This window comes from Manis pentadactyla, chromosome 9 (assembly GCF_030020395.1).
Source record: "Manis pentadactyla isolate mManPen7 chromosome 9, mManPen7.hap1, whole genome shotgun sequence".
Lineage (NCBI taxonomy): Eukaryota > Metazoa > Chordata > Mammalia > Pholidota > Manidae > Manis > Manis pentadactyla.
In genome coordinates this window covers 92,443,374-92,471,155 of record NC_080027.1, presented here as the reverse complement: position 1 = coordinate 92,471,155, position 27,782 = coordinate 92,443,374, and the positions used below count along the sequence as shown (strand labels likewise).

At 38.0% G+C, this 27,782-nt stretch overlaps 1 protein-coding gene across 1 annotated transcript; it reads left to right on the top strand.

The window, feature by feature from the left end:
- Nucleotides 1–1,003: 1,003 nt before the first annotated feature.
- On the top strand, nucleotides 1,004–24,808 carry DNAH14 (dynein axonemal heavy chain 14). The gene is made up of 5 exons (XM_057507814.1): nucleotides 1,004–1,080; nucleotides 6,062–6,187; nucleotides 20,741–20,873; nucleotides 23,445–23,597; nucleotides 24,755–24,808. The coding sequence occupies exons 1-5, from the start codon at nucleotides 1,004–1,006 to the stop codon at nucleotides 24,806–24,808; spliced, it is 543 nt and encodes a 180-aa protein (XP_057363797.1).
- Nucleotides 24,809–27,782: the final 2,974 nt, after the last annotated feature.

The following is a 27,782-nucleotide window of genomic DNA, read 5'->3' as shown; positions in this document are numbered from 1 at the left end:
ATCTCTCCAGGTTCCTTCTCAGGGGAAGATGTAGAAGATGTCGAAGCTGTCTGGGTTAGTCTTGTCTGGATCAAATTTTTTTGCCTTTTCATGTTGATAGGTGCAGTGGAGTGCTATTGATGCATCTATCAGCTGGGAGAGTCAAGCCTCTTTCCACTTGGCTCCTGGCCTTTCTTTACTGGGACAACTGCTACCCCTAGTGGCTTGTGTTGGGCAATTGCATGTAGACTGGGTCTTTGTATCTTGCCAGCCCAGTATGGAGGAAGCTCCCTTGCTGAGGGCATGGCCAGCCTCAGGCTGCTGCTGTGCTATGGCGGGGCTCCAGAAGAGTAATGCACGGGGGGCTGTTTGGCTGTTTACCTCCATGAGGGGTCTCAGAGCTGTTGTCCAAGGGGTTAGTGCGCCCAGAGTTCCCTGGAATTTTCAGCTACTGGACTGTGACCCGGGATGCTTCCGTCCAGCTGTGGGGTCCCTGTCCCTTTAAGACTTTCAAAAAGCACTCGCTTTTCTTTGTCACAGTGGCGCTGGCTTTGGGACCCGCTCATAGGTCTTACTGTCTGCTTCCCTAGTTTCCAGCAACCCACGCTTTCACTGTGTCTGCGCTCTGGTGCAGATGGCTAGGGGTGGGTGTTTGGCAGTCCTGGGCCCCCTGTCCCTCCCCACTCTACTCCTCTCCTCCTGCTGGGAGCTGGGGTGAGGGGTGCTCGGGTCCCACCGGGCTGCGGCTTGTATCTTACCCCTTTCACCAGGGGCTGGGTTCTCACAGGTGTGGATGTAGTCTGGCTGTTGTCCTGTGTCTTCTGGTCTCTCTTTTAGGATTAGTTGTATTTGTTGTATTTTCAAAAATATATATGTTTTTGATAGGAGATTCCCACTGTCCTACTCATGCCGCCATCTTGGCTCCACCCTAAAAAACGTGAAATTATCTTTTATGTTTAAAAAATAATGTGAGTGTATTTTTTTGCAGCCCATTACTTAATAGTTTTGTTCAGAAAAATAAAATATGAAGACATTTATACCCATTGATTTGACAGCAGTAAACCAAGACATGAACAAGGAGAAAAGCAACACAAAACCAAAGTAAAATAAAAAATACAATTAAAATTTTAACAACATATAGCTAGGGGCAAGCCATTCTGACACTGAAAAATGTAGTGTCATATGAGGATTAGATGAGGGTTTTCGAGTTTAGAAAGCCTTGATTTCTTAGGGAGTAGTTTGCTACAGGATAGGCATATTAACACTGGCTGCTGGCTCCTTTCCCCAGACCAAACTTGACTATGCTAAAAGAAAGTGAAAAAGATTGATGGATATGATACATTAACCAATGACTGAGAAATTGTAGGATGACAAAAGTTGGTAGTTTCTAGGTATGGATCATGAATAGAAATGCAAGTCAGAAAAAAGCACATGAATCTCTCCATCCTTTTCTCGAGGATGGAGAGATTCATGTGCTTTTTTTTTTTTATCACATTCATCTGAATGGATCAGCATCCACTCAGCAAAAGAAAATAAAATAAAGTGAGAAATTACTTCAAAATATTACTGACTTCTATTAAACACGATGGCTTGACCCATGCTTTTACTGTTCCCCTTCCTAAAATCCCACTAAAATAATAGTAAGACATCAAAAGGAATAAACCCACAGGAGAATGAGAGATGAGACAAAAGCAAGTGGGAGATACCAGTGCAATTTTGGAAGCTTGACAACAGATTATTGATTTTGTAGAGCAGAAAATGTAAATCTACACCTCTGGACAGTGGGCAAATCCCAGGAGCAGGCTGGTTCATCCCTGCCCAGGTACCCCTTTTGATCTTTCTTCTCCCAGCCCCCAAAAGTCAGGATAGAAGGATACTAGATGTCTCTAAAAATGGCAATGCAGCTGAGGCTCAGATCAGTAAGCTGATGTTTGCATAAGAAGTAGTTAGGATCCAGATCCCCGTCCTCACTTCTCTCAGTCAAGAGACTTTCTTCCTTCATTCCAATAGAAGAGATCCAGAATTTGGCAATACCCAGCACAGCTGAGAGTATATTACAGTTCTCAAAGGGATCATTAGTCTTCTTCCTCTGCTTGACTTTGAGAAAGCTCACAGCCAAAAGCTTAAGAAAATTTTTCTCTGTGAAACTGAGCAGCCAAAAGGAAAGACCTATAGATACCCTAGCAAAGCCCCCAGTCATCACATAGTGAGATTTACCAGTTGACAAACTCTACCGGTGCACGAAGGGCTACTTCATTGATGTTTTAGTAGTGATATCTTAAGTATGGGCAGACAATCCATAGTCATTTGAGAAAGTTTACAGCCTGATAGAAACCCAAACAAATAAAAGAAGTGAGGAGAAAATAAGACAGTGCTGGGCGAAGAGTTCAGCAGCCACCATGAACCTGTCATTAGATGATCAGAGAGGCGACAGAAGAAACACTTACCTTCGAAAACAAAGAATATGGAACATTTGGAGAAAAAATACAGCTTTTGGAAATTAAATATATAGTAACAAATGAAGATTGAGAGAACAATTGGAAGATAAATGGAGGGATTTTCCAGAAAGAAGAATGAGAAAACAAGGACAGAAAACGGATACCTACAAAGAAGACAAAATAAGTTGGTAGAAATAAATACTAAAAATGTAATCACTATAAATGCAAATGGACTAAACTTTTTAATGTCAAACAATAAAAAAATAAAGTTCATGTGTGGAAACATCCTGAAAAGCAAAAGGTTACCAATAGGTGAAAAGTAAAAAGATGTTTACATATTCTCTTCTGGGTCATATGGAACAATTAAAACACTTCACCGTGAAAAACCATGAAACTTATTTTAACAGATTTTCAAAAAATCAATATAAATCACGTACTCTTTGTTATCACATTAGAAATCAGTTGCAACAAGTTAACTAGGAAACCTTATACATTTGGAAATGAAACATCTGAAAAACAAATATTTTTTTGAATAACTCATTGGTGAAAGGAAGACCCCTGAAGGAAATCAGAAAAAACTTAGAACTGAATGTAGTAAAGGAAAGAGAGAAGGGCAGGAAGGAAGAAGTTGAGGGAAGGAGGAAGGAGCTTAAGTACTGCATTAACTACGCCACACATACCAAAATTGTGTTACAGCTAATTCAGCGTTTAGAGAGACAAATTTATAGTCATAAAAACTAGATAGAAAACAAGAAAGATTGAAAATTTAATGAGCAAACAATTCGCTTTAAGAAGTTAGGGGGGAAACTAAACAGAATAAAACCAAAGAAAGTTGAAGGAAGGAGATAAAACTTACCAGAAATAAACAAAGTAGAAATCAGACAGAGAAGCAAAAGCAACAGTTAGTTGTCAGTAAAATTGACAAACCTTTTACAAGATCATACTATAAAAAGAGAAGGAGAGAAGTCAAAAGTAGACAGTCAGGGTTGTGACACTGCACAACTCCAGGAAGCACCGCTCAAGTGTGTTCTTGTTACTTGCCGCCTCCTAAAACAGACACACCGGACCCTGATGAGAGTGGTGCAGCTGGGAGGAGGGCTGGCAATGGCCCTGTAGCCAGCATTAGGTCAGAAGAGGGAGATAAATACACACAGATAAGCAATCAAAAAGATAAGAGAACATTAAACATTATTTCATGCCAGTAAGTTGAAATTTACACAAAATGTAAGCATTTTCAGAAAAAGATTTTAGAATTGTTTATTTTGAGTAAACAAACTCAATAAGAAGTAGACAATATGAACTGCCCTCTAACCACTGAAATTTTTGATTTAGGAGTTATGAATTGCTACCATGCCCCTGCTGTCCTTCCTGCTCCTGCCCCGGATCATACAGATCAAGCCCAGACAGATTTACACTGTTTCTGAGTTTCTAACAGATTTACAAGTTCCAACAAAAATTGAAGAAGTACAATTCCAATTGTATACAATTTTTTTCTACAGAATAGAGAAAAAGAAAAAATAGTCCCCAGCTCAATTTGTGAGGGTAGTTTATACAGCCTTCAAGTCGCTCAAGACCTTAAAAGCAGGACATCCTAAATAAAATATTAACTTACAGGTCATAGCAGTGTATAAAAATGAATGATACATCAGGATCAAGGTGAGTAGTTTACATCAGAAATGCAAGGTTAGTTCAATATTAGAAAACCTATCAATATTAATTATCATTAATAGTTTAAAGGAAGAAAAGAACTTGAAAAATTCATTATCTCTTAATGATAAAATCTCTTAGTAATCTACTTGATCAGAGGCATTTCCAGAAACCTAAAGCAAATAACTGACTTACTGTCAAATTTTAAAATGTTCCTTTTAAAATCACAAAAGTAACAAGGATGCTTCTGCCAATTTCTATTCAACAGCCTGTTGCAGAGTGTAGAGCAATAAGGCAAGAAAAAGATAAAAGGAAATGAAAGCTATAAGGTTTAAAAAGAGAGAAACCAACTGTAATCAATCATAAATGATATGATTGTCAATCAAGAAAATACAAAAGAATGTACAAAGTTTATAAGAAGTGAAATTATTGAAGCAGCTAGATTAAAATCAGTATATTATAAGTGAATTGCATTTCTGTAGTCCAGCAATAGATTGAACGGCAATTTGTAATATTAATGAAAAATAACGTACCTAGAAAAATGAGTTTTGAAATGATGTGTTTGACCTTTATGGAGAAAATTATAAAGTTTAATTGATAATGCGACAAAATTTATACTGAAAAACAGGCCAAGAATATGTAGCAGGCCAAGCACTCTTTAAGGAAAAGAAAACTGAGGGTTGTAATCTACAGCTATCAAAACTGTAGTGATAAGAGCATTGTCATGTAGAAACAAGGATAGACAAATACAAATGAAAAGCCAGGGATAGATAATTGTATACATTTTGAGTGATGACAGACTTGGTGTTACAGGTCAGTGAAGGAAGGATGGGGTGTTCAATAGCGGTGCCATGACAATGGCTTATCCTTCTGGGGAGGAGGAAAAAATTGGATCTATTGAGCAACATGCTGTACCCAAAACTCAAGGGTTTAAGAACTTAACCATGAATTGTGAGACTTGTAAAAAGAAACAAGTATAAGAGAAACTGTTCGGAACACTATAAGAGAATTTTGTTAACATCTTGTAAGGAAAGATATCTCAGGACATGAACAACACAAACCCATACAAGCAAAGATATTTTAGATTATGTTAAGGTTAAGAACTTCTGTTTACCAAGACTTCATCCAGAAAGTGAAAAGATAAGTCCAAATCAGAAAATATTTTTAATGCATATAAAATGACAGAAGATTACTATCCAAAATGTGAAAAGAACTTTTAAACCTTAAGAAAGTGGTAAAAAGTTCAGTATAAAAAAAGGAACAAAGGGTATGGATAGACATGTCAGTGAAAAGGAAACTCTTCAAGGTGTATACAAACCAATTGGGACTGATGAAGTGCTCAAAGGAAAAGGATTTAAGAATACTCAATAAAGCTATCCATAAACAAGTTCAAAGAAGTGTGCTTTGTCTTTGAAGAGAAGTATTGCCTTCTTTTTTATATGATTATTTTTGTTCAGTACACCAATGGTTACTTTTTTTTCCACTGAGAAGTATATGAAAGGATTTTCAGAACCCTGACTATCCTTTGCCTTCTAAAAAATATGCTCTGTTTTAAGTCACTTATAGGCAGTGATTCTGGATTCTGTTCTTTTGAAAAGGTTTTTTCAACATTTACAGAGTAGACAGTTGGCTAACGTATTGTGAAAAGACTGGTTTTAATCCTCATATGGGTTGGTGGTCATGGTGGTTTTATAAATGAGGGTAATACATGAGAATTGAATTTTTGGAAAACTGTATTCTGACCTCACTCTGTCACTGACTTAACTAGGTTAACAGTTATCTTTTAAAATTAGGTGAGCATTCTTAAGTCCCTTCCAGCTTTAAATTTTCAATGATAATATCACTTAGACATATTTAGCTGTTAGCTAAACTCTTCCATGTTTCAGATCTGCTTTCAAAGTCCCTATCAGAAATTGTTTGAAAGGACAGTTGTGTTATAAAGTACAGAATAAAGTCAAAATGATAACCATAGCATCTTATTTTCTTTGTCATATTAGGCTTTTAAAATATGAAGAGCAAAAATATGAAGAAGTCACACCATCAGAGAATCAACCAGCTAAAACAGCAGCAGAAAAGGAAACATTTAGAACATTATCTGTACCCTTGAAATCAGAGGGAACAGAAGAAATGCATCAAGATTACTATCCAGGCATGTTGATTTATGTTTTGTTCTATGGAGATAAAAGAGTTTTCATAGTACTAAATCGAGAAAACAATTGAAATATATTGAAATACTAGAGTCTACTTTCAAAGTACAAAGTTTGGTACTTGGCTAAATTCATTGGTCATAGCAGGTAGCGTTATCTTCAAGTACAAAGTTTGACTTTTAAAGGGAACATAATCTAAATATTGATCAGAATAAAAAATAACAGCCGTGGTATCACTCTGCCATCATCAAGAAATATCTGACATTTCCATGGCAGTTCACAGTTCACATCATTCTTTAATGCATAGCTGGGTCACTGTGCTCTGACCTCCCAGGGCCTTCTGGCTATGTTGTGACCTTTGTTGCTCTGGTCTACGAGTGTCCTGATTACTCCTCTATACACCTCCAGTTTTTAGTCTTCCTTCCTTTTCTCTATCCCAAATTCCACCATTCCCAAAATTTTTAAAAATTTTGTGGCCACTGCTTCCTTTTTTTATCCAGCTCTTTTATAACAGTTACTCTTTGAACTCCATTATTGTCTTCACCCTTCCTGGATCAGCCATTCTGTTACCCACATCTTCAACTCCATTTTCCGTTTCGTTCCTCTGCACCTGGACTGCAAAATTTCAACTCTGATCAATGTAATTGTCAGTTTTCTCTGTTTATCCCTTGGAGTGCTAAGCATTTTTGCAGAAACCTTACACAATCATATGGATTGGCTCTTAACCCATTCATGGTCTCCAGCATCACCGTGGTGCTCAGTGCTCTTGCTGTCCTTTTATGTTTCCTTTTAGTTTCCCCTGCCACTACTCATATCTGGTTAAACTGACACAATGTAACTGCAGTCCTCTCCTCATACTTTAGAAAAAAATAAAACTTAAGAGTTGAGGTAATCAAATGGAGACATTTAACTTCCACTCCACCTCCATCTACAGTACTTGTCTCAGGGAGTGCCTGTGTATCCTCTGCTTTAAGGGAGATCGCACCACCTTAGTTCTCCAGCTGCTGTGCTGCCATGTCCTCAGGACCTTGGGGCATCAGTTATCTTCTCTCCTCTTCCTTTCTACAGGTTCTCTTCTGTCAGCACATAAACATACTACAGGCTTAAGGCTTACGCATCTTAAACAAAACAACCCAGAAACATCTTTAGTCCTGTGTTCCCTTCTCACAGTTACCACTATATGATCAGGCTTCTTGAAAGTCACCTAGGCTTCCTACCTCCACTTCCTTCCTTCTAAGTCACTGCTCAGCTGGATTCTGTCTCCTTCATTCATTCTACATCAGCCTCTTTCCAAGGTCACCAAATACCTCCACATGGCTATTTCCTTTTAAAAAGAATTAATTTATAAATAAAATAATCTTTCTTTTAATGTACTATTCTGCAACATTTTATTCTTTGACCACCTGTTTCTTATCTTTTCCTTTGGCTTTTGAGGAAAACTACTCTTTGGCTTTCTTTCTAATTTTTTAGCTGCTCTTTTTCAGTCTCACTGATTGATTTTTATTTTTCTGCCTATCTTTTAAGTGTTTTAGGTTCTGCCAAAAATTAACATTCCCTCTCCTCTCTGGACTAGGTCAGAGTTTATTTCTAATAATGTATTTCCTTGTATACTCCTTATTCAATATACACCCAAAACATTTGGGTGATACACAGTGCAATTGCCTCCAGCCTCTGCCTGAAGATGGGTATGTTTGATTCCTGAAGGGAACTGTGCTCCAGAACTTCTGGCCTCCATTGGGCAAGAATGTTTATATCTGACAGATTTTAAATGGAGGCAGTACCTGGGTGTAATGCAGGTGATTCACACCTTGAAGGTTAAACTGCGATTCAGAGAGGCGGAAGAAAAACTGAGGCACAGTTGGAGCAGTGAACATGCCTTCATTTAGGGATTGGAAGCAGCAGCAAAGCTTGCCGTGCTGCCTTCTTACATTCGGGGCTCCCGAACAAAGCCGGCACAGTGCCAGCGAGCACGTGTTTACTGTCATGTGCAATGTAGCAAGCAAGATAACATAATACTGAATCATATCTCTCTGGATAGCAAATCCTGTGTGAGGGAGTCTGACAGACACCATGTTCTTGTCCACTTTTTCCCACACTGGGCCTTATAGCTAAGTGTTTGCAGGCTTGACAAAGCTTCCTTTCTAGCAAAGTGAAAAGTAGAAGGAGTACCCTGAACCCTTTGTGATTTTACAGGACAGAAGAACAAGGCTGGTAGGAAAACAAGGGCCAGACAAAGCAGGGGCCTTTTGGCCAATGATAAGAATTTTTGGCATTATGCTATGATGATAAGAGCCTGTGGAATGGTTTTAAGCAAGGAGTTAATGTGATGAGATTTCTGTTTTGAAAAGATCTCTCTGATCTTTTCAAATTGAAAACCTGATCTCTTCAGATTGAAAAAATAGGTTGGAAGGGAACACATATTGATATAGGGAGACCAGAGGCTTCAGATATTCTGAAGGAAGTTACCAGTTATGGTGATAGATTGGTGATAACAAGGGAGGTGTCAAAGATGATACCTAGGTTTCTGGTTTGTTTACTATAATTAATAGTTGTGCCGTTCAGTGAGATAGGAAAGCCTAAAAATGGGTCAGGATTTGTGGGGTCTGGGGGAGGCATCAAGAGTTCAATTTTGAACATGTTGAATTTCGAGTACCTTTGCTGCATTCCAGTGGAGATGTTAAGGAAGCAGCTGAATGTACATGTCTGGAGCTCAGAGAAGCTAGGGCTGAGATGATGTACTTGGGGTTAATCCTGTGGGTGGAAACTTAAAGCCTAGGCTATGGGTGAGACTGCTTAAAGGGAGAGTACATAAAATGGAGCTAAAACAGGGCCAAGGAACTACAGCAATTACAAGGCAGATAAAGGAGGCTACGTAGGATGATGAGGGAGAGAATGAGTGTGCGGTGTCATAGAAGCCAAGGGAAATGATTATATCAGAAAGGAAGGGGTGGATTCTGGTTCAAGACAGCAACATAGGAGGACCCTGAACTCCCCTTGTCCCACAGACACATCCAATCTGCAGCTACATATGGAACAATTTACTCTGGAAAAAACTCAGAAACTAGCTGAGTGACTTGTGTGCATTGGGTGAATGAGAAAAAACCCACATTAAAACGAGTAGGAGATGCTGAAACAATCTTGCTGTAAGCTCTCCTTTGGTGTAGTGATCCAGTCAGGAGGGAACTCACAACCCTGAGCTGCTTCATGAGGAGCGAAGAGTTTGAACCCCACACCTGGCACCCCAGTTTTTAAGGCCTACTCCTGAGAGATGAGCACCCAAAACATCTAGCTTTGAAAGCCAGTGGGGCAGGCATCCATGAGAGGACTGAAAATATTCAATTTATTGACTTAAAGGGTACAGACACTTGAGTGGTGTTTAAGTGGAGTTCTGAAGCATCACTGGAATGGATTAGGAAGAAGATAATAGATGAATAAACAGAATAGTGACTACAGGCAATTCTTGAGAAGTTTGTAAAGAAAAGCAAGAAACATTGCTAACTAGAGAGAGATGTGGTCTAGGAATAGGTTTTATTTCAGGTAGGAGCTGCTTGGATCTGCAAAAGGAAAAAGGAGTAATAGTGTAGGCATGAGGCGATGGGGTCTAAAGAGGTGGAATGGATTGGTTTGAGATGAGAAGAGAAACAGATACCTCCAGGAGGGCAGGAGGAAAGGACGGGTGCAGGTGTGGATTGTTTGACTTATTTGGCAATGGCAAGTTGAAGGAATTCCTGTATATTGCCTTTTATGTTCCCTGGGAAGTAGGCACTGAGGTCAGTTGAAGTAGAGATTGGGAGGGAGAGGTAAGGGTTTGGAGACTGGAGGAGTATAGAAAAAAAATCTGAAATAGCTATTGAGAAGCCAGAAGAGCAAGTTAACCAGATAAACAGTATGATTCAGGTTGTGTTCAGGGTGCATTGCGGTTAATTAAAGTGAATTTTAGGGGTTACCAATTCACCCGTTTGTGGGCCTTTCTCTAGCACTGGGCTGTGCAGATGTAGGTACAGAGAGCACTTACCAAGCTGAGCTCATCCTGGGCTGGTGTGTTTCCATGTAGGTGAGACCAAAAAGAGTTTAGGATATTAGGAAGAGTATTGAAAGACAGCTGGACAGAGAGAAAGATAAAAAAAAAAATAGAGGGATTTTTAAATGGTGTAAAATAATGGTGACATTGGGAATATGAAGCAAGCTGGAAGGAGAGAGGTCAGTGATGACAAGCCCTAGGATATAATCTTGGGAGTGGCTGGTTGCAGTGGACTAGAGATGAGAGGATGTCTAGAAAGTGGCAGAGGCATGGTATTAGACAGGTCTTAATTCTTAACACTAAAAAGTCCTCCAGAATGGTGGCACATTTAATAAGGGGAAAGTAGGCCCTCCCTGGAGCCAGGGTACCAGACTAACTGAATCATCACATAATTGGTGGATGTCAATGGAGAGTGAAGAATATGAGGTAATGAAAAGGCATGAGCTTCAGATTTTTTTAAGAAGGGCAAATTGTAATGATTTGGAAGTGGTAAATGGGGAGCAAGCAGGGAGCAAGCCCACTTACCAAAGCTGAGGTCTCTGGGGTGTTGGAGAATGCACAACCACTACTTTAAAGAGTTGCATGTTAGTGCTTTCATTAAGAAATATTCAATTGGGACAAAAAAGTTGGGGGGATCTCTTAGAATAGATGTTAAAAGAAGATTTTCACAATTATCTCACATGAGCCTTCCACTGAAGCCCACGTCTTCTCATTGTCATCTCTTAAGCAGACCTTCTGTTTTCTTCCTTCTTCCGTCCCCAGCCCTGTTCCCTCCCCACAGTATCCCCTTACCATCATTCAGATGTATACAGAATGGGACTGATGTATAGCCTCCTTGGATTACATATATGGGAAATTTTCTGTGATGTTGAGCATCTTTACATGTGTCTTGCCTCTGAATTAGGACTGTTGGCTGAAGCAGAAGTTGGTGACTACTTCATTTGTACTCAATTTAGTTTATAATTGTGTCTTATCAGCTACTTGACTGTAGCTCAGTGCCATCCACTACATAAATATTTGTTAAATCAATGAGGAGAAAAAGTAAAATTTATTTGCTTTATAAAAAAACCCTATTTTTCAATAATTTCCCTATTCTTCATGTTGAAAATCTACCAGTCTGTTGAGTTACAGAATGAATATGAGAAATAGGCCCTATGTTACTTTCCTGCATTTATTTTTTTTTAATTCCCCTCACTTGTTTCACTGATCCCCACCTTGACAAACCTCCTCCCCTATGGCAAACACCAGTGTGTTCTCTGTGTTTGAATCTATTTCAGTATTGTTTGGCGTTTTAGAACCCACATATAAATGCAATCATATGTTATTTGTCTTTCCATCTTATTTCACTTAGTGTAGTACCCTGTAGATCCTTACATGATGTCACAAATGGCAAGATTTCACTGTTTTTTCAATGGCTGCATAATATTCCATTGTATATATGTTGTATGTCTTCTTGATCCACTCATTTATTGATGGACATTTAGTTTGTTTCCATATATTGACTATTATAAATAATGCTGCTGTAAATACGGAGTGCATATGTTTTCCGATTACTGATTTTTTTCTTTGGGTAAATTCCTGGAAGTAGAATTGCTGGGTCTTACACTATTTCTTTTTTTAGTTTTATGAGAAACCTCCATACTGTTTTCTACAGTGGCTGCACGAATTTACAATCCCACCAAATGTTTAAGGCTTCCCTTTTCTCCAAATCCCTGCCAACAATTGTTGTTTCTTATCTCGTTGATATTAGCCACTTTGACTGGTACAGAGTGATACCACATTGTGGTTTTGATGTGCATTTCCCTGATGATTAGTGATGTTGAGTGTCTTCACATGTGTCTGTTGCCCATCTGTATGTGATTTTTGGGAAAAAATGTGTGTTTAGACATTTTGCCCAGTTTTTTTAAAGTATATTACTTTGGTGTTTTTATTTTGATATAATTAAACTACAATTACATGAGGAACATTATGTTTACTAGACTCCCCCCATCACCAAGTTCCTCCCACATACCCCATTACAGTCACTGTCCATCAGCATAGTAAGATGCTGTAGAATCACTATGTGTATTCTCTGAGTTGTACAGCCCTCCCTATGCCCACCCACCCACATTATACATGCTAATCATAATGCCCCCTTTCTTTCCCCACCACCTTATCCCTCCCTTCCCACCAATCTCCCCAAATACCTTTCCCTTTGGTAACTGTTAGTCCATTCTTTGGTTCTGTGAGTTGACTGTTATTTTGCTCCTTCAGTTTTCTCTTTGTTCTTATACTCCACAAATGAGTGAAATCATTTGATACTTGTCTTTCTCTGCCTGGCTTATTTCACAGAACATAATAACCTCTAGCCCCATCCATGTTGTTGTAAATGGTAAGGTTTGTTTTCTTCTTATAGCTGAATAATATTCTATTGTGCATATGTACCTCATCTTTTTTTTCCATTCATCTATTGATGGACCCTTAGTTTGCTACCATTTCTTGGCTATTGTGAATAGTGCTGTGATAAACATAGGGCTGCACATGTCTTTTTCAAACTGGGCTGCTGCATTCTTAGGGTAAATTCCTAGGAGTAGAATTCCTGGGTCAAATGGTATTTCTATGTTTAGTTTTTTGAGGAATCTCCATACTGCTTCCCACAATGGTTGACCTAATTTACATTCCCACCAGCAGTGTAGGAAGGTTCCCCTTTCTCCTCATCCTCACCAACATTTGCTATTGTTTGTCTTTTGGATGTGGTGATCCTAACTGGTGTGACATGAATATCTCATTGTGGTTTTAATTTGCATTTCTCTGATGACCAGTGAGGTGGAGCTTCTTTTCATGTGTCTGTTGGCCAACTGAATTTCTTCTTTGGAGGTCTCTCTGTTCAGATTCTCTGACCGTTTTTTGATTGGATTATTTGCTTTTTGTTTGTTGAGGTGTGTGAGCTCTTTATATATTTTAGATGTCAACCCTTTATCGGATCTGTCATTTATTCTCCTATACTGTAGGATGCCTTTTTGTTCTATTGGTGGTATCCTTTGCTGTACAGAATATTTTCTGTTTGATGTAGTCCCACTTGTTCATTTTTGCTTTTGTTTCCCTTGCCCGGGGAGATATGTTCATGAAAAAGTTGCTCATGTTTATGTCCAAGAGATTTTTGCCTATGTTTTTTTCTAAGAGTTTTATGGTTTCATGACTTACATTCAGGTCTCTGATCGATTTCAAATTTACTTTTGTGTATGGGGTTAGACAATGATCCAGTTTCATTCCCTTACATGTAGCTGTCCAGTTTTGCCAATACCAGCTGTTAAAGAGGCTGTCATTTCCCCATTGTATGTCCATGACTCCTTTATCACACATTAATTGACCATATATGTTTGGGTTAATGTCTGGAGTCTCTATTCTGTTCCACTGGTCTGTGGGTCTGTTCTTGTGCCAGTAACAAATTGTCTTGATTACTGTGGCTTTGTAGTAGAGCTTGAAGTTGGGTAGAGAGATCCCCCCTGCTTTATTGTTCCTTCTCAGGATTGCTTTGACTATTCGAGGTCTTTTGTGGTTCCATATGAATTTTTAAACTATTTGTTCCAGTTCATTGAAGAATGCTGTTGGTATTTTGATAGGCATTGCATTGAATCTCTAGATTGCTTTAGGCAGGATGGCCATTTTGACAGTATTTATTCTTCCTAGCCAAGAGCATGGGATGAGTTTCCATTTGTTAGTGTCCTCTTTAATTTCTCTTAAGAGTGTCTTGTAGTTTTCAGGATATAGGTCCTTCACTTCTTTGGTTAGGTTTATTGCTAGGTATTTTATTCTTTTTGATGCAATTGTGAATGGAATTGTTTTCCTGATTTCTCTTTCTGCTAGTTCATTGTTAGTGTATAAGAAAGCAACAGATTTCTGTGTATTAATTTTGTATCCTGCAACTTTGCTGAATTCACATATTAGTTCTAGCAGTTTTGGAGTGGAGTCTTTAGGTATTTTTTATGTACAGTATCATGTCATCTGCAAATAGTGACAGTTTAACTTCTTCTTTACCAATCTGGATGCTTTGTATTTCTTTGTTTTGTCTGATTGCCATGTCCAGGACCTCCAGTACAATGTTGAATAACAGTGGGGAGAGTGGGCATCCCTGTCTTGTTCCTGATCTTAGAGGAAAAGCTTTGAGCTTCTCACTGTTAGATATGATGTTGGCTGTGGGTGTGTCATATATGGCCTTTATTATGTTGAGGTACTTTCCCTGTATACCCATTTTGAGAGTTTTTATCATGAATGGATGTTGAATTTTGTTGAATGTTTTTCAGCATCTATGGAGATGATCATGTGGTTTTTGTCCTTCTTTTTGTTATGTGGTGGATGATGCTGATGGATTTTCGAATGTTGTACCTTCCTTGCATCCCTGCAATGAATCCCACTTGATCATGGTGTATGATCTTCTTGATGTATTTCTGAATTCGGTTTGCTAATATTTTGTTGAGTATTTCTGCATCTACATTCATCAGGGATATTGGTCTGTAGTTTTCTTTTTTGGTGGGGTCTTTGCCTGGTGTTGGTATTAGGGTATTGTTGGCTTCATAGAATGAGTTTGGGAGTATTCCCTCCTCTTCTATTTTTTGGAAAACTTTAAGGAGAATGGGTATTATGTCTTCTCTATATGTCTGATAAAATTCAGCAGTGAATCCATCTGGTCCAGGCCTTTTGTTCTTGGGTAGTTTTTTTATTACCAATTCAATTTCTTTCCCAGTAAATGCTCAGTTTAGATTTTCTGTTTCTTCCTTGGTCAGTCTTGGAAGGTTGTATTTTTCTAGGAAGTTGTCCATTTCTTCTGGGTTTTCCAGCTTGTTAGCATATAGATTTTCATAGTATTCTCTAATAATTTTTTGCATTTCTGTGGGGTCTGTCGTGATTTTTTCCTTTCTCATTTCTGGTTCTGTTGATGTGTGTAGACTCTCTTTTTCTCTTAGTAAGTCTGGTTAGTGGCTTATCTATTTTGTTTATTTTCTCAAAGAACCAGCTCTTGGGTTCATTGATTTTTTCTATTGTTTTATTCTTCTCAACTTTATTTATTTATTCTCTGATCTTTATTATGTCTCTCCTTCTGCTGACTTTGTGCCTCATTTGTTCTTCTTTTTCTGGTTTCAATAATTATGACTTTAGACTATTCATTTGGGATTGATCTTCCTTCTTTAAATATGCCTGGATTGCTATATACTTTCCTCTTAGAACTGCCTTCACTGTGTCCCATAGAAGTTGGGGCTTTGTGTTGTTGTTGTCATTTGTCTCCATATATTGCTTGATCTCTGTTTTAATTTGGTCATTGACCCATTGATTATTTAGGAGCATGTTGTTAAGCCTCCATGTGTTTGTGAACCTTTTTGTTTTGTTTGCACAATTTATTTCTAGTTTTTTGCTTTTGTGGTCTGAGAAGTTGCTTGGTGGAATTTCAGTCTTTTTGAATTTATTGAGGCTCTTTTGGTGGCCTAGTATGTGATCTATTCTGGAGAATGTTCCATGTGCACTTGAGAAGAATATGTATCGTGCTGATATTGGGTGTTGAGTTCTGTAGACGTCTGTCAAGTCCATCTGTTCTAGTGTGCTGTTCAGTGCCTCTGTGTCCTTACTTATTTTCTGTCCAGTGGATCTGTCCTTTGGAGTGAGTGCTGGGTTGAAGTCTCCTAGAATGAATGCATTGCATTCTATTTCCTCCTTTAATTCTGTTAGTATTTGTTTCACATATGTTGGTGCTTCTATATTGGGTGCATATATATTTATAATGGTTGTATCGTCTTGTTGGGCTGAGCCCTTTATCATTATATAATGTTCTTCTTTATCTCGTTACTTACTCTGTTTTGAAGTCTAGTTTGTCTGATACAAGTACTGCAACGCCTTATTTTTTCTCCCTATTGTTTGCATGAAATATCTTTTTTCCATAACTTCACTTTTAGTCTGTGCATGGCTTTGGGTTTGAGATGTGTCTCTTGTAAGCAGCATATAGTTGGATCTTGCTTTTTTATCCATTCTATTACTCTGTGTCTTTTGATTGGTGCATTCAGTCCACTTACATTTAGGGTGATTATTGAAAGATATGTACTTATTGCCATTGCAGGCTTTAGATTCATAGTTACCATAGGTTCAAGGGTAGCTTCTTTACTATGTAATCATCTAACTTAACTCTCTTATTAAGCAATTATAAACACAGTCTGATGATTCTTTATTTCTATCCCTTCTTATTCCTCATCCTCCATTCTTTATATGTTAGGTGTTTTATTCTGTACTCTTTTGTATTTCCTTTGACTGCTTTTGTGAGTAATTGATTTTATTTTTTGCCTTTAGTTAGTATTTGGTTGGTCTGCTTTGTTTGTTGTGATTTTATTTTCTCTGTTGACATCTATTTAGCCTTAGGAGTGCTTCCATCTAGCACAGTCCCTCTAAAATATCCTGTAGAGTTGGTTTGTGGGAGGCAAATTCCCTCAACTGTTGCTTCTCTGGGAATTGTTTAATCCCTCCTTCATATTTGAATGATAATCTTGCTGGATACAGTATTCATGGTTCAAGGCCCTTCTGTTTCATTGCATTAAATATATTATGCCATTTTCTTCTGGCCTGTAAGGGTTCTGTTGGTAAGTCTGATGATAGCCTGATGGGTTTTCCTTTGTAGGTCACCTTTTTTCTTTCTCTGGCTGCCTTTAATACTCTGTCCTTGTCCTTGACCTTTGCCATTTTAATTATTGTATGTCTTGGTGTTGTTCTCCTTGGGTTCCTTGTGTTTGGAGTTCTGTGGGCTTCCATGGTCTGAGAAGCCATTTCCTCCCCCAGTTTGGGAAAGTTTTCAGCAATTGCTTCTTCAAAGACACTTTCTGTCCCTTTTTCTCTCTCTTCTTCTTCTGGTACTCCTATAATGTGAATATTGTTCCTTTTGGATTGGTCACACAGTTCTCTTAATATTCTTTCATTCCTGGAGATCCTTTTATCTCTCTCTGCTTCAGCTTCTCTGTGTTCCTCTTCTCTGATTTCTATTCCATTAACAGCCTCTTGCACCTCATCCAGTCTGCTCTTAATTCCTTCCAGAGGTTGTTTTATTTCTGTATTCTCCCTCCCAACTTGATCCTTTAGATCTTGCATATTTCTCTGCAGTCCATCAGCATGGTTAAGACCTTTATTTTGAATTCATTTTCAGGAAGATTGGTTAAATCTATCTCCCCAGGCCCTCTCTTGGGGGTTGTCTGGGTAATTCTGGACTGGACCAAATTCTTCTGCCTTTTGGTGGTAGAGGTGGCTGTAGGCAGGCAGTGCATTTGTCAGCTGGGAGAACAAAGTCCTTTCCTGCTTGTTGGTCATCTTACCCTTCTCCTCTGCCTGTATTGGTTACCCGCACTCCTGGGGCAGCCTCGGGATTAATCTCCTAAGCTGCCGTGGGTGGGGTAGCCATCAGGGTAGTCCAGAGCCCTGCAGGGAGTGGCATGCACACCGGGTGTGCTCTCCTGCTAGAGCCATGCCCCTTCGCACCTTGCCCCAGTTTCCTCTGTCTGCGTCAGGCAGCTGCACATCAGTGGCGGCTTCTGGGTCTGGCCCAGGTGGCTGCGCGTTGGGAGGAGATTCTGGGTGGTTGCTGTGGATGCGGCTGCTCCCCGGCTGCCCGGTGGCTGTGTCAGGGCCGCACTGGCTGGGGGAATGACTAGCAGGCTGCCTATCACCGTGAGGGGGATTCAGGGGTGCATTGCCACCGAGGGGGTTAGGTCGCCCAAAGTTCCTCAGAATTCCCAGCCTGCTGGGCTGAGTATACTGGGCCGCTTCCATCCAGCTGTGAGGCTTCTGTCCCTTTAAGACTTTCAAAAAGCACTCGCTTTTCTTTTGTCCCAGGGGAGTCGGCTGCGGGGACACGCTTACAGATTTTACTTTTCCGTTTCTCTAATACCCAGCACGCCATCCTTTGCCCATTTTTAATTGGATTATTTCTTCTATTGTTATTGAATTCTTTATGTATTTTGGATATTAGCACCTTATTGGATATATCATTTACAAATATATTCTCCCATATGGTATGTTGCTTTTCTACATTTGTATCTAAACATTTTCTGGGCTCATTCACCAAAAGTTAATAAACAGGGTTTTGTTATATATTTCACATGAGGATTCACATTTAGAGATTTATTGTAATAATAGAATCAATAACATTTTCCTTACTAAGCACTTACTATGTGCTTCAAATGTATTAACTAATTTAATCTTCATAATACCCTATGAGATATTTAGTGTAATAATCTTCATTTCAACGGTGAGTAAAGTAAGGCAGACAGGTAACTTACAAAGTCTATCACAGAACTGCTGGTAACTGAGCTCGGAATCAAGACAGTCTGACTCAGAGCTTCTGCTCCTAAATCCTATATTGACATAAAGAGTGACTACATTGCTCAGTATGTAGTATTATCATGCCATTATTTATGGCTTTTGCTAGTTTTTCAGTCAAGACAATCTTATTTTCATGTTACATTCAAGGAAGTAGACCTCAACAAGAAGGACTTGCTCCAGAATCAGTTTCCCATACGAAGAATGAGAAATCAAAGGAAAAAAGGATCAAACTCATGCTTGTCCAAAAGTTAGGGAAAAAAGGCTTGTGTCATATGATAGAACAGGTATGTGGTATTACTGTCCCAGCTTGTTGAGGAACTATGCTTTTTCAAATTATTCTGCAGTTTTGTGTGCTTATGTTGGGCACTGATTCTAGAAGAAACATTTTTACTGAATTTTATGTTTGGTTAAGAATTGCTAAATTCTTTTTTTATCTTTTTTAAAACCTAAAATATGAATAGATTAAAAAATTAACAGACTGTTCAATGACTATGCTCTTAATTAAGAGCTTCAGAGCTTAATCTCTGAAGCTTATGGTTCTAGAACTAGAACCAAGACATATCTGTATGGTTTTGTTGTACCCTTTTAGTAAAACTTTACGGTATCATTATACTTAATAATTTTGTATCTGTTTTTGACACAGAGTTTAAATCCCCAAATGAATACTTGTTTTAAGCAGATTTCCTTCCACTTACATTTGCCAATTTGTATTTTCTGTATACCTCAAATTCTTGTTTGTATTACTACTTAAAATTTTATGGGAAGAAGGAAACTTTTCTATCTTTACTGAAATACCAAGGCAGTTGGTCCAAGGCAGATTTGTCATAAAGCAATGGAAGCTTAAACTTAAGGCTCTTCACAAACACAACCTTCATTTTTTAAAACGAAGATCCTCAAAATTATAAATGCCTCAAATAGCAGAGAACCTGCATGAATGTGGTAGTGTTCAGTCCTTGTCTAATCCCCTCCCCTTGAGTGGGCAGGACCTGTGACTGCTTCTAAGCAGTATTTGGCAAAAGTGATGGGCTGGCACTCCTGTGATTATATTACATTAGATAGGACTCCATCTTGCTAGCAAACTCATGCTGGTCTCCCTCTACGCTGGCTTCAAAGAAGCAAGCTGCTGACTTCCACAGCCACGAGGAAATGAATTCTGCCAACAACCTGGGAGCACATCCTTTCCTAATTGAGCCTCCAAATGAGAATCCAGCCCCAGCCAATGCCTTGACTGCAGCCTTTGAGACCCTAAGGGAGTACCCAGGAAAACCATATCCAGACAGTTTGCACCATCTCCTTATGCTAGTTTCAGTACCTCCCCTTCTCTCTTTTATACCTAATGTTAACTAGCTTTATTTTCAACTAAGTATTTTTAATTTATTTGCATGTTTAAGCAACTGATGGCACAAACTAGGGTGAGACAAATTAGTTGCCTAGAGTACAAAATGTAAAAAGGAACTTACTGTTAGGGTCATGCAATGCCTTATCATAGTCCTGATACCATTTGAACAATAGTTCAAGTCTCACTCAATCCTTAGCAAAGAAGTTGCTCTGATTTGATGGTGTTGGTGATTTGTGGAGGACCAGAAATCTTGAACAGCTTTATAACATTGTTGATTTTGCCAGCATGGCTTTGGTATGCTTCTCCTCCCATGATTTGTTTTATCAACAAAGGAAGTTTAAAGGCTAAAAGGGCAACCTGGAGAGCATGGTGAATAAAAGCCAAGCAAAGAGACTGTTTCAAGGAGAGAGTCATCAGCTGCTAAGAAATTGAGAAAGAAGAGGTCTGAAAGATGTCAACTGGATGGGTATCCTTAGAAAGACTATTTCCATCTTTCATAGTCATTTTGTCTTCGCCGCCTCCACCCTAGCTTAGGGTTTTATTAAGAAAAGCATCTAACTGGCTCGTGTTCCAGTGTCTTCTCTTGCTAATTACCTGTGTCATTGTGGAATTAGGTCCTTTGTGATAGATTTCTTATATGGAAAAATATATTTCTTTTTTCCAGCTTCTGCTAAAATTGAATTTTAAGCTATTTTCTCCTCCAGTTATGTAGTCTTTATGTCAACTTTATGTTACCATTTAAGTATTTTCTCTATGTAGAGGTATTTGGAATACTGCGAATTATCCTTAAGTTGTGTCCATATTCACCTTTATGTTGAATCTTTTTTTAATGTGTTAAACCAGAACCAAAGGATCATGATGTGATAAGGCATATTGTTAGGCTAAGAGAAAAGTTTGGCTGGCAAACAATATTATCACAGCACAATTTGGAATGCAAAAGTTCTAAAATTCCAGCTTGGAAGATTATTTTAAAGGTATTTTTTTATTTTATTCACTTTTGTACTATAAAAAATTAATAGTTAAAACTGTTTGAAATCTTAGTACTTGAAATGTTAATTTTTATTTTATTCATTTCAGATACTATATCAAAATCAGACATGATTACAGTATTTTTACCTTAATGTCAGATTATAATCATTTCATGGTTAAATGCTTTTAAGAAGTGTTGACATTTCAATCCACTTAAAGAATGGAGAACAGATAGGACATCTATCTGAAATTTGAACTTCCTCTATGTTCCTATTCATCATTATTTGTAATTTAAGAAGAAATCCTAATGTACTTTTGTATTATTCTATCCTTCTCACTTTCTTACTCCCTGGTACCTGGTTTTCTGTATTACCGCTGTATTTCCTCATCATTCCCATTTCTCCTTACCCAGTAATCTCTTCAGAGAAACTGATCTTGTCCAAGGTCGTATGAGGAGAGGGTACAAGCTGTGATAAGAAATTAGGTCTGTCTCCTGTGACCTAATTTATTACAGGTACTCTGAGGTTGAACAAGAGCCATCTTCTCCCACCTCTAGATAAGGGATTCTCAAAGCAGGTCCAGGCAAGTAGCATCAGTGCCACCTTGCAACTTACTAGAAATGCATACTCTCATCTCCACTCCTGATCTTCTGAATCGAAAGTTCTGGGAGTGAACCCCAACAACTGTATTTTGCTATTTTATTAAGCTCTCCAGGTGATTCTGATGCATAATTAAGAACCACTGCTCTAGACCAAGGGTCAGCTAACTTTTTCTGAAAAGGGCCAGATAATAAATATTTTAGCCTTTGCAGGCTATATGATCTGTGTTGCTATTACCCAATTCTGTCACTGTAGCACAAAAATGGCAATAGATAATAGATAAATAGGCAATAGATAAATGCCTTTGCTCCAGTAAAACTTTATTTACAAAAATAGGCCTATAGTCATGGCCATAGTTTCCTAATCCCTGCTTTTGTTACCATGAGGATAAATGGTCTTTTGATCATTGTTCAGAGGCAGCATTTCATGTATAGGAAAGTACATACACAATAGAACCAGATTCACCTAGTTTTGAATCTCTACATATTTGCTCACTTTTGGGCAACTTCCTAACCTCTCTGATCTTTAGAATCTTTAATGTTGAAATGGAGATAATAGTACTTACCTTACAGTAATGTGAAAATTAAGTGAGATATTGCATATGGCATGTTGCCAGGCAGATAGTGGGCATGATAGTTAAAAAACCCACAACTGTACATGAGCTTAATATCGTTGGACTCTCTACTAAGATATGTTACATTTGTAAGTAAAGAAAGAATGGAGAATATGAAAAACAGTTGTTTTTAATTGAAAAAATAATTTAATTGTAACATTCTTATGCTTCTATAATTGGATTATTTAATTACATGTATGATCTATTTAGAATAATTGCTCTATATTATGTCTTTAGTAACTTCAACCTTTTTGAAAGAAAATTTAGAGCAAATTGACTCAAGTGGCCAAATAACCATAATAAAGCCATGTGCCATACAAGTCACCACTGAGAGCTTACTGTTTCCATTTTACTTGCAGTTTTTAAACTTGTTAAGGTTTCTGGGTACAACACATCAGAAGTCAAAATAGGAAAGTGAAACAGTTGAGACAGTCAAAATAATAGCACTTTTCAAGGAAGACAAAATTTTTTTTAAGTACCTGAATTGAAAATTTTTAATTATAGTGATTAGAAACTGTTTAGTTTTCAGTTCAATAGCTTCTGAAGGCATCACTGAATTATGATGATGAATACTAAATTCTTTTTTATAATAAAATTTAATTATATAGAAAAGACCAAATTAAACTTTCTTGTTGAGTTTCATCAGTAAAAGTTAAAAGGTTTAAAGCTAAAAGAATCACTTAAATTTTTATCTTAATGTGGAATATCTGATTTCTCAATAATATCAAATAAATAAGAAACAGGCCTTATGGTGTATTACAGTAGCTTAGAACATGGGTGTAGAGTTAGAGTTAGACTTTTATTCAAAGTGCTATCTAGACCCTTACTTTGTGACCTTTCTCAAAATATTAGTTTCTGCATCTGTTTAATAAGACTGAAAAGACCAAACTTTAATATCTTAAGGGATTAAACTCCTGTGGTTGTAAAGATAATGTATATGAAACACTTTCTACTTAACAAATATTAGCTATTATTATTATTATTATTATACTAAACCACCATCATTATCAAAATAAATGATAAATTTAATATGATCAAAAGACTTCTGTTTTTGCAGACAGATTTACTGGAAGTGCAGTATGTGTGCATACGGTATGTCATCAAGTTCTTTGGGTTAATAAGCATGCGTTAGTAAGCACATAGATCAGTGTTCTATCATCACATTATAAGAATGAAAGTTAAATATATTAAATCTTGCAAAAGATTGATCTTACTGAATTTTGATTAGGCAATTTGATGTTAGCTTTCATCAAGGATATTATTTTTAATCTATATTAAAATTGTTTCAATTTACTGAGTAACTTGTTCAGCCATTTTACTACTTAATTTGGTAAAGTTAATTTAAAAAGATTTTTTAACCTCAGAACCCTTTGAAAGATGATGGAGAATTTGTATATTGCCTTCCTCAGAAAAATCCTAAAGTCCCTTATAATCCATATGATCTTCAGGTAGTCTCTGCCCACAGAGCTAGACATTGCAAAGAATTTTGGATTGTTAATACTTCATTTATCTCAAAGGTAAAATTCAATGGATATTCTCAACTTTCAGAGCCAAAGTGGGAAGATATTATCTAATTTAGAATTTAATTGAATAAACTTATGTTTGTGTATGTGAGACAAACTGGTCATTTGAGGAATGGTTTATGTTTAAAAACCTTCTTGAGGGAAGTTATTTAATAGGGACTTCTTTTACATTTTTGTAGAGATTTAGGTTTGAGGATTTAATTTTAAGATTTTTTTTACCTTTCAAAAACTTTGTTAATATTTAGTGCGGTTTTTAAAAGAAAGAACTAGAAAACAGGCATTTGCTGGCATAATAGGAATTGTAATAATGAAAGAATGTTTTCTCAGATTTGTCAGAAACTTTATTGCCAGATGTAGAAATCTTATTACTCTTATATAGCATTTTTATATTTATCACAAATTATACAATTATTTGTTTTGGTTATTTGTTTAATATCTTCCTACCTCTATCCTCCCAGCCTCCCAATTAAACTCCAAGTATGTGTGGACAGGACCACATCTAAATGAAGGAGATCTGTATGTGCAGATAGGGAAATATCTCTAACATCATTACCAACTGAAAATGGAAGGAACAACTTCTATGGAAACAAAAATATGCACATAAACATATATATGCTGATAAAGACATACTTTCATTTTTGAAAGAAATTTTAGAAAATGTTAACATTGGATGAAGTAGAGGGATTCTTGGGAAGAGAGAGAATTCCTTGATGAGGGCCCTCTTGTTTTTGAATGTTAAAATGAGGTATCTGGATAATGGGATTATTAGCCACTTTGTAACTTACTATAATTTTAACATTCCTATAGTTAAAATTAGGTTCATGAATATTACACTCATAGAAAATATGAGAGTTATGAAACTCAAAAATGATTAAGCTATTTGTGAAAAGCATTTCAGGGAGTGAAAGAAGGTTTTTTATCCTCCCTCTATTAGAGCATAAGAAATAGCATAAAAATGGCAAGTATAGAAGCCGTGTGTGCAGGGAAATCAAGTTTGGATGTAGATGAAATCAAGTTTGGGTGGTGGGATATAGAAAAGGCTAATTATAAAGGCAAGTTGTTATGAGTCAAATACAGGGATTCTAATTTCTTGAAAATAGTGCATACTTTATTAAGAAAGAAAGTCATAGTTTTGTGCTTTCTATTTGTAGAATATAAAAATAGGTGGTGTAGAAGAAATTGTACTTGTACCTACTTTGGAATAGCTATTAGAAAGAAGCTGTAACTATTTATTACATCAATTCAAGATCTTTTACAATTTTCGGTGAGATGAATGAGAATGAAACCAATTATTTGTAGTATGATCCTGTTGAAATAACAATTGTCAGGGCAACACCTGGGTTTTACTATATAATGCCATATTTATGGAGAATTACTAAGACATGGAGAACTCCATAAGATGTTTTTAGACAAGATGGCAATGTAGGAAGGTCCTAAACTCATCTTCTCCAATCGATATAACAAATCTGCAACTACAAATGGAATAATTTCCTCGGAGAAAGTCCTGAATACTAGATGAACAGCACCTCCATAACAAAGGATAAAAGGACCTCACTGAAATGGGTAGGAGAGGCAGAGGCACGCCCTTGCCAAAAACCCCGCTTCAGGCAGAGTGCCCCCACAGTCATGAGGGACCTAAATGGAACTTTCCCCTGAGGACCAAAGGGTTTGTGCCCAACATCAAGCACCCCAGTCCTTGGATTCTGCACCAAAGTGGTGAGCCCCCAATCATAAAACCAGTGGAGATTACATATAAGAGAATCATAGAATTGTGGGGTATGGAGAACTAGTTCTTAAAGGGCTCACATGCAGACTCACATGCTCTGGGACCCAGAGCAAAGGAGCAGTTTGAAAACACCTGGACCACATGTGAAACAGACCCACTTACTAATCTTAAAATGATTGCTGGAGAGGCAGTACCTGTTGATCCTTCCTCTGGGAGCACTGGTAAGGCATCATTTTTGTGATCTCATTCTACTCTGGTAATACTGGTGCTCATAGGGGCCATTTTGGCAAACTCCCTCTAACCTGCTAGTGAGATGGGTGTGCTCTGCTCCTCTGCACCAGAACTGTGTTGACAGCGGGCCAAGCAAGCACTAGCCCCACCCACCATGCTACAGTGGTGGACCATGCACAGCCCACATGGGACACCCTTTGAGTGCTTGGCTCTGGTGACCAGGGTGATTGCACTTCTAAGAATTATAGGTCATCCTCTGCACAAGGCCACTCCTTCATTCCTTCAAGACTTGGAGAGGTAGCTGTTCCACCTAATACATGGAAATAGAAACAGGCAAAATGAGACAGGAATATTTTTTCAAATGAAAGAAAACAAAACCTCAGGAAAATACCTTAATGAAATATTCATAAGTGAACTCCCTGATAAAGACTTTAAATTTATGGTCATAAAGACGTCCACTGAATGCAGGAGAATGGTTGAACACAATGAGAAAGTCAACAAAGAGATACAAAATATAAGAAAGTGTACAACAGAAGTCACAAAACTGAATACAATAACTGAACTGAAAAATAGACTAGAAGAGTTTAATAGCAGACTGGATGAAGCAGAAGAACATAGCAAGCTGAAGACAAAGCAATGGACTCACCCAGACAGAACAGCAAAAATATAAAAAGTAAAGATACATTAAAGGACATCATCAAGAAGAATAATAACTGCATTATAAGGGTCTCAAGAGGGAGAGAAAGAAAGGGACAGAAAACTTAATTTGAAGAAATAATGGCTGGAAATTTCCCTAATCTGGAGAAAGAAATCAGCATGCGGGACTAAGAAGTCCAGGGAGTTCCAAATAAAATGAATCCAAGAAATCCACACCCACATACATTATAATTAAAATGTCAGAAGTTAAAGAGAATCTCAAAAGCAGATAAATAAAAACAAATTGTTGGGTATTTTAGGGAGAGGATTAAAGATGGTGGCATGAGAGGAGAGACAGAGGCTTCCTCCTAAAACTGGATACAATTAGAAAATATAGTTGGTGCAACTAATTCTGAGAGAGCAACAGGAAAGAAGATGGCGCAAGACTGCACACACCTGGAGAAAAGAGCAAACCTCACCGATTGAGGTAATGTACCAGAGCTGTGGCTCCATGGGACCCGAGCCCTTCCCCCACCCCAGCTTACCGGTGGGAGGAAGAGAAATGGAGCAGGGAGGGAGGGGTAAGCTTAGGACTGCTGAATACCTAGCTCTGGAGATCTGCGCTGGGAGCACAAACCTATATTTCATGGTGCTTTCATCATACTCTTCTGATTATGGGGTTGGAAAGCTGGCACAGGCAGAGTTCCAGGGGAGACTGGGATTCTGGCCACTTGTGGAAAGCAGGGATCCATATCTGGCTGCTCTGGGACAAAAGCTTATATCTGTGTGCTTGGCCCACTGGCTCAGGCAGCGGAGAGAGGCACAGCATCTGGGAAGTGGGGAACAGCTCTTTCCTACCCCCGGGCACCAATACCGCTCCCCTGCGACCCCCAACATTGCTTCAGAGGCTGAGCAACTCCAGAATAGAGCTTCTGGACACAAAAGAGTGCCATATACAAATATGAAATGCCAAAGAAACCTGGTCCAGAGTAAAACTGTTAATAAAACTCCCAAGAAAGATTTAATGATATGGACCTCATGACTCTTCCTGAAAGGGGGTTCAAAATAAAAATCATCAACATGCTAATGGAGGTACAGAAAGACATCCAAGAACTCAGGAATGAATTCAAGTTGGAGATATAATCATTGAAGAGCACAATGGGGGGTATTAAAAGCAGATTGGATATGGCGGAGGAGATAACAAATGAAATATAAACTAGAGAAGAGGAATACAAAGAAGCTGAGGCACAGAGAGAAAAAAGGATCTCTAAGAATTAAAGAATATTGAGAGAACTGTGTGATTAGTCCAAACAGAACAATATTCACATTATAGGGATACCAGAAGAAGAAGAGAGAGAGAGAAAGGGATAGAAAGTGTCTTTGAGGAGGTAGTTCCTGAAAACTTCCCCAATCTGGGGAAGGAGATAGTCTCTCAGGCCATGGAGATCCACAGATCTCCCAACACAAGGAACCCAAGGAAGACAACACCAAGACACATAGTAATTAAAATGGGAAAGATCAAGGATAAGGACAGACTGTTAAAAGCAGCCAGAGACAGAAATAAGATCACATACAAAGGAAAGCCC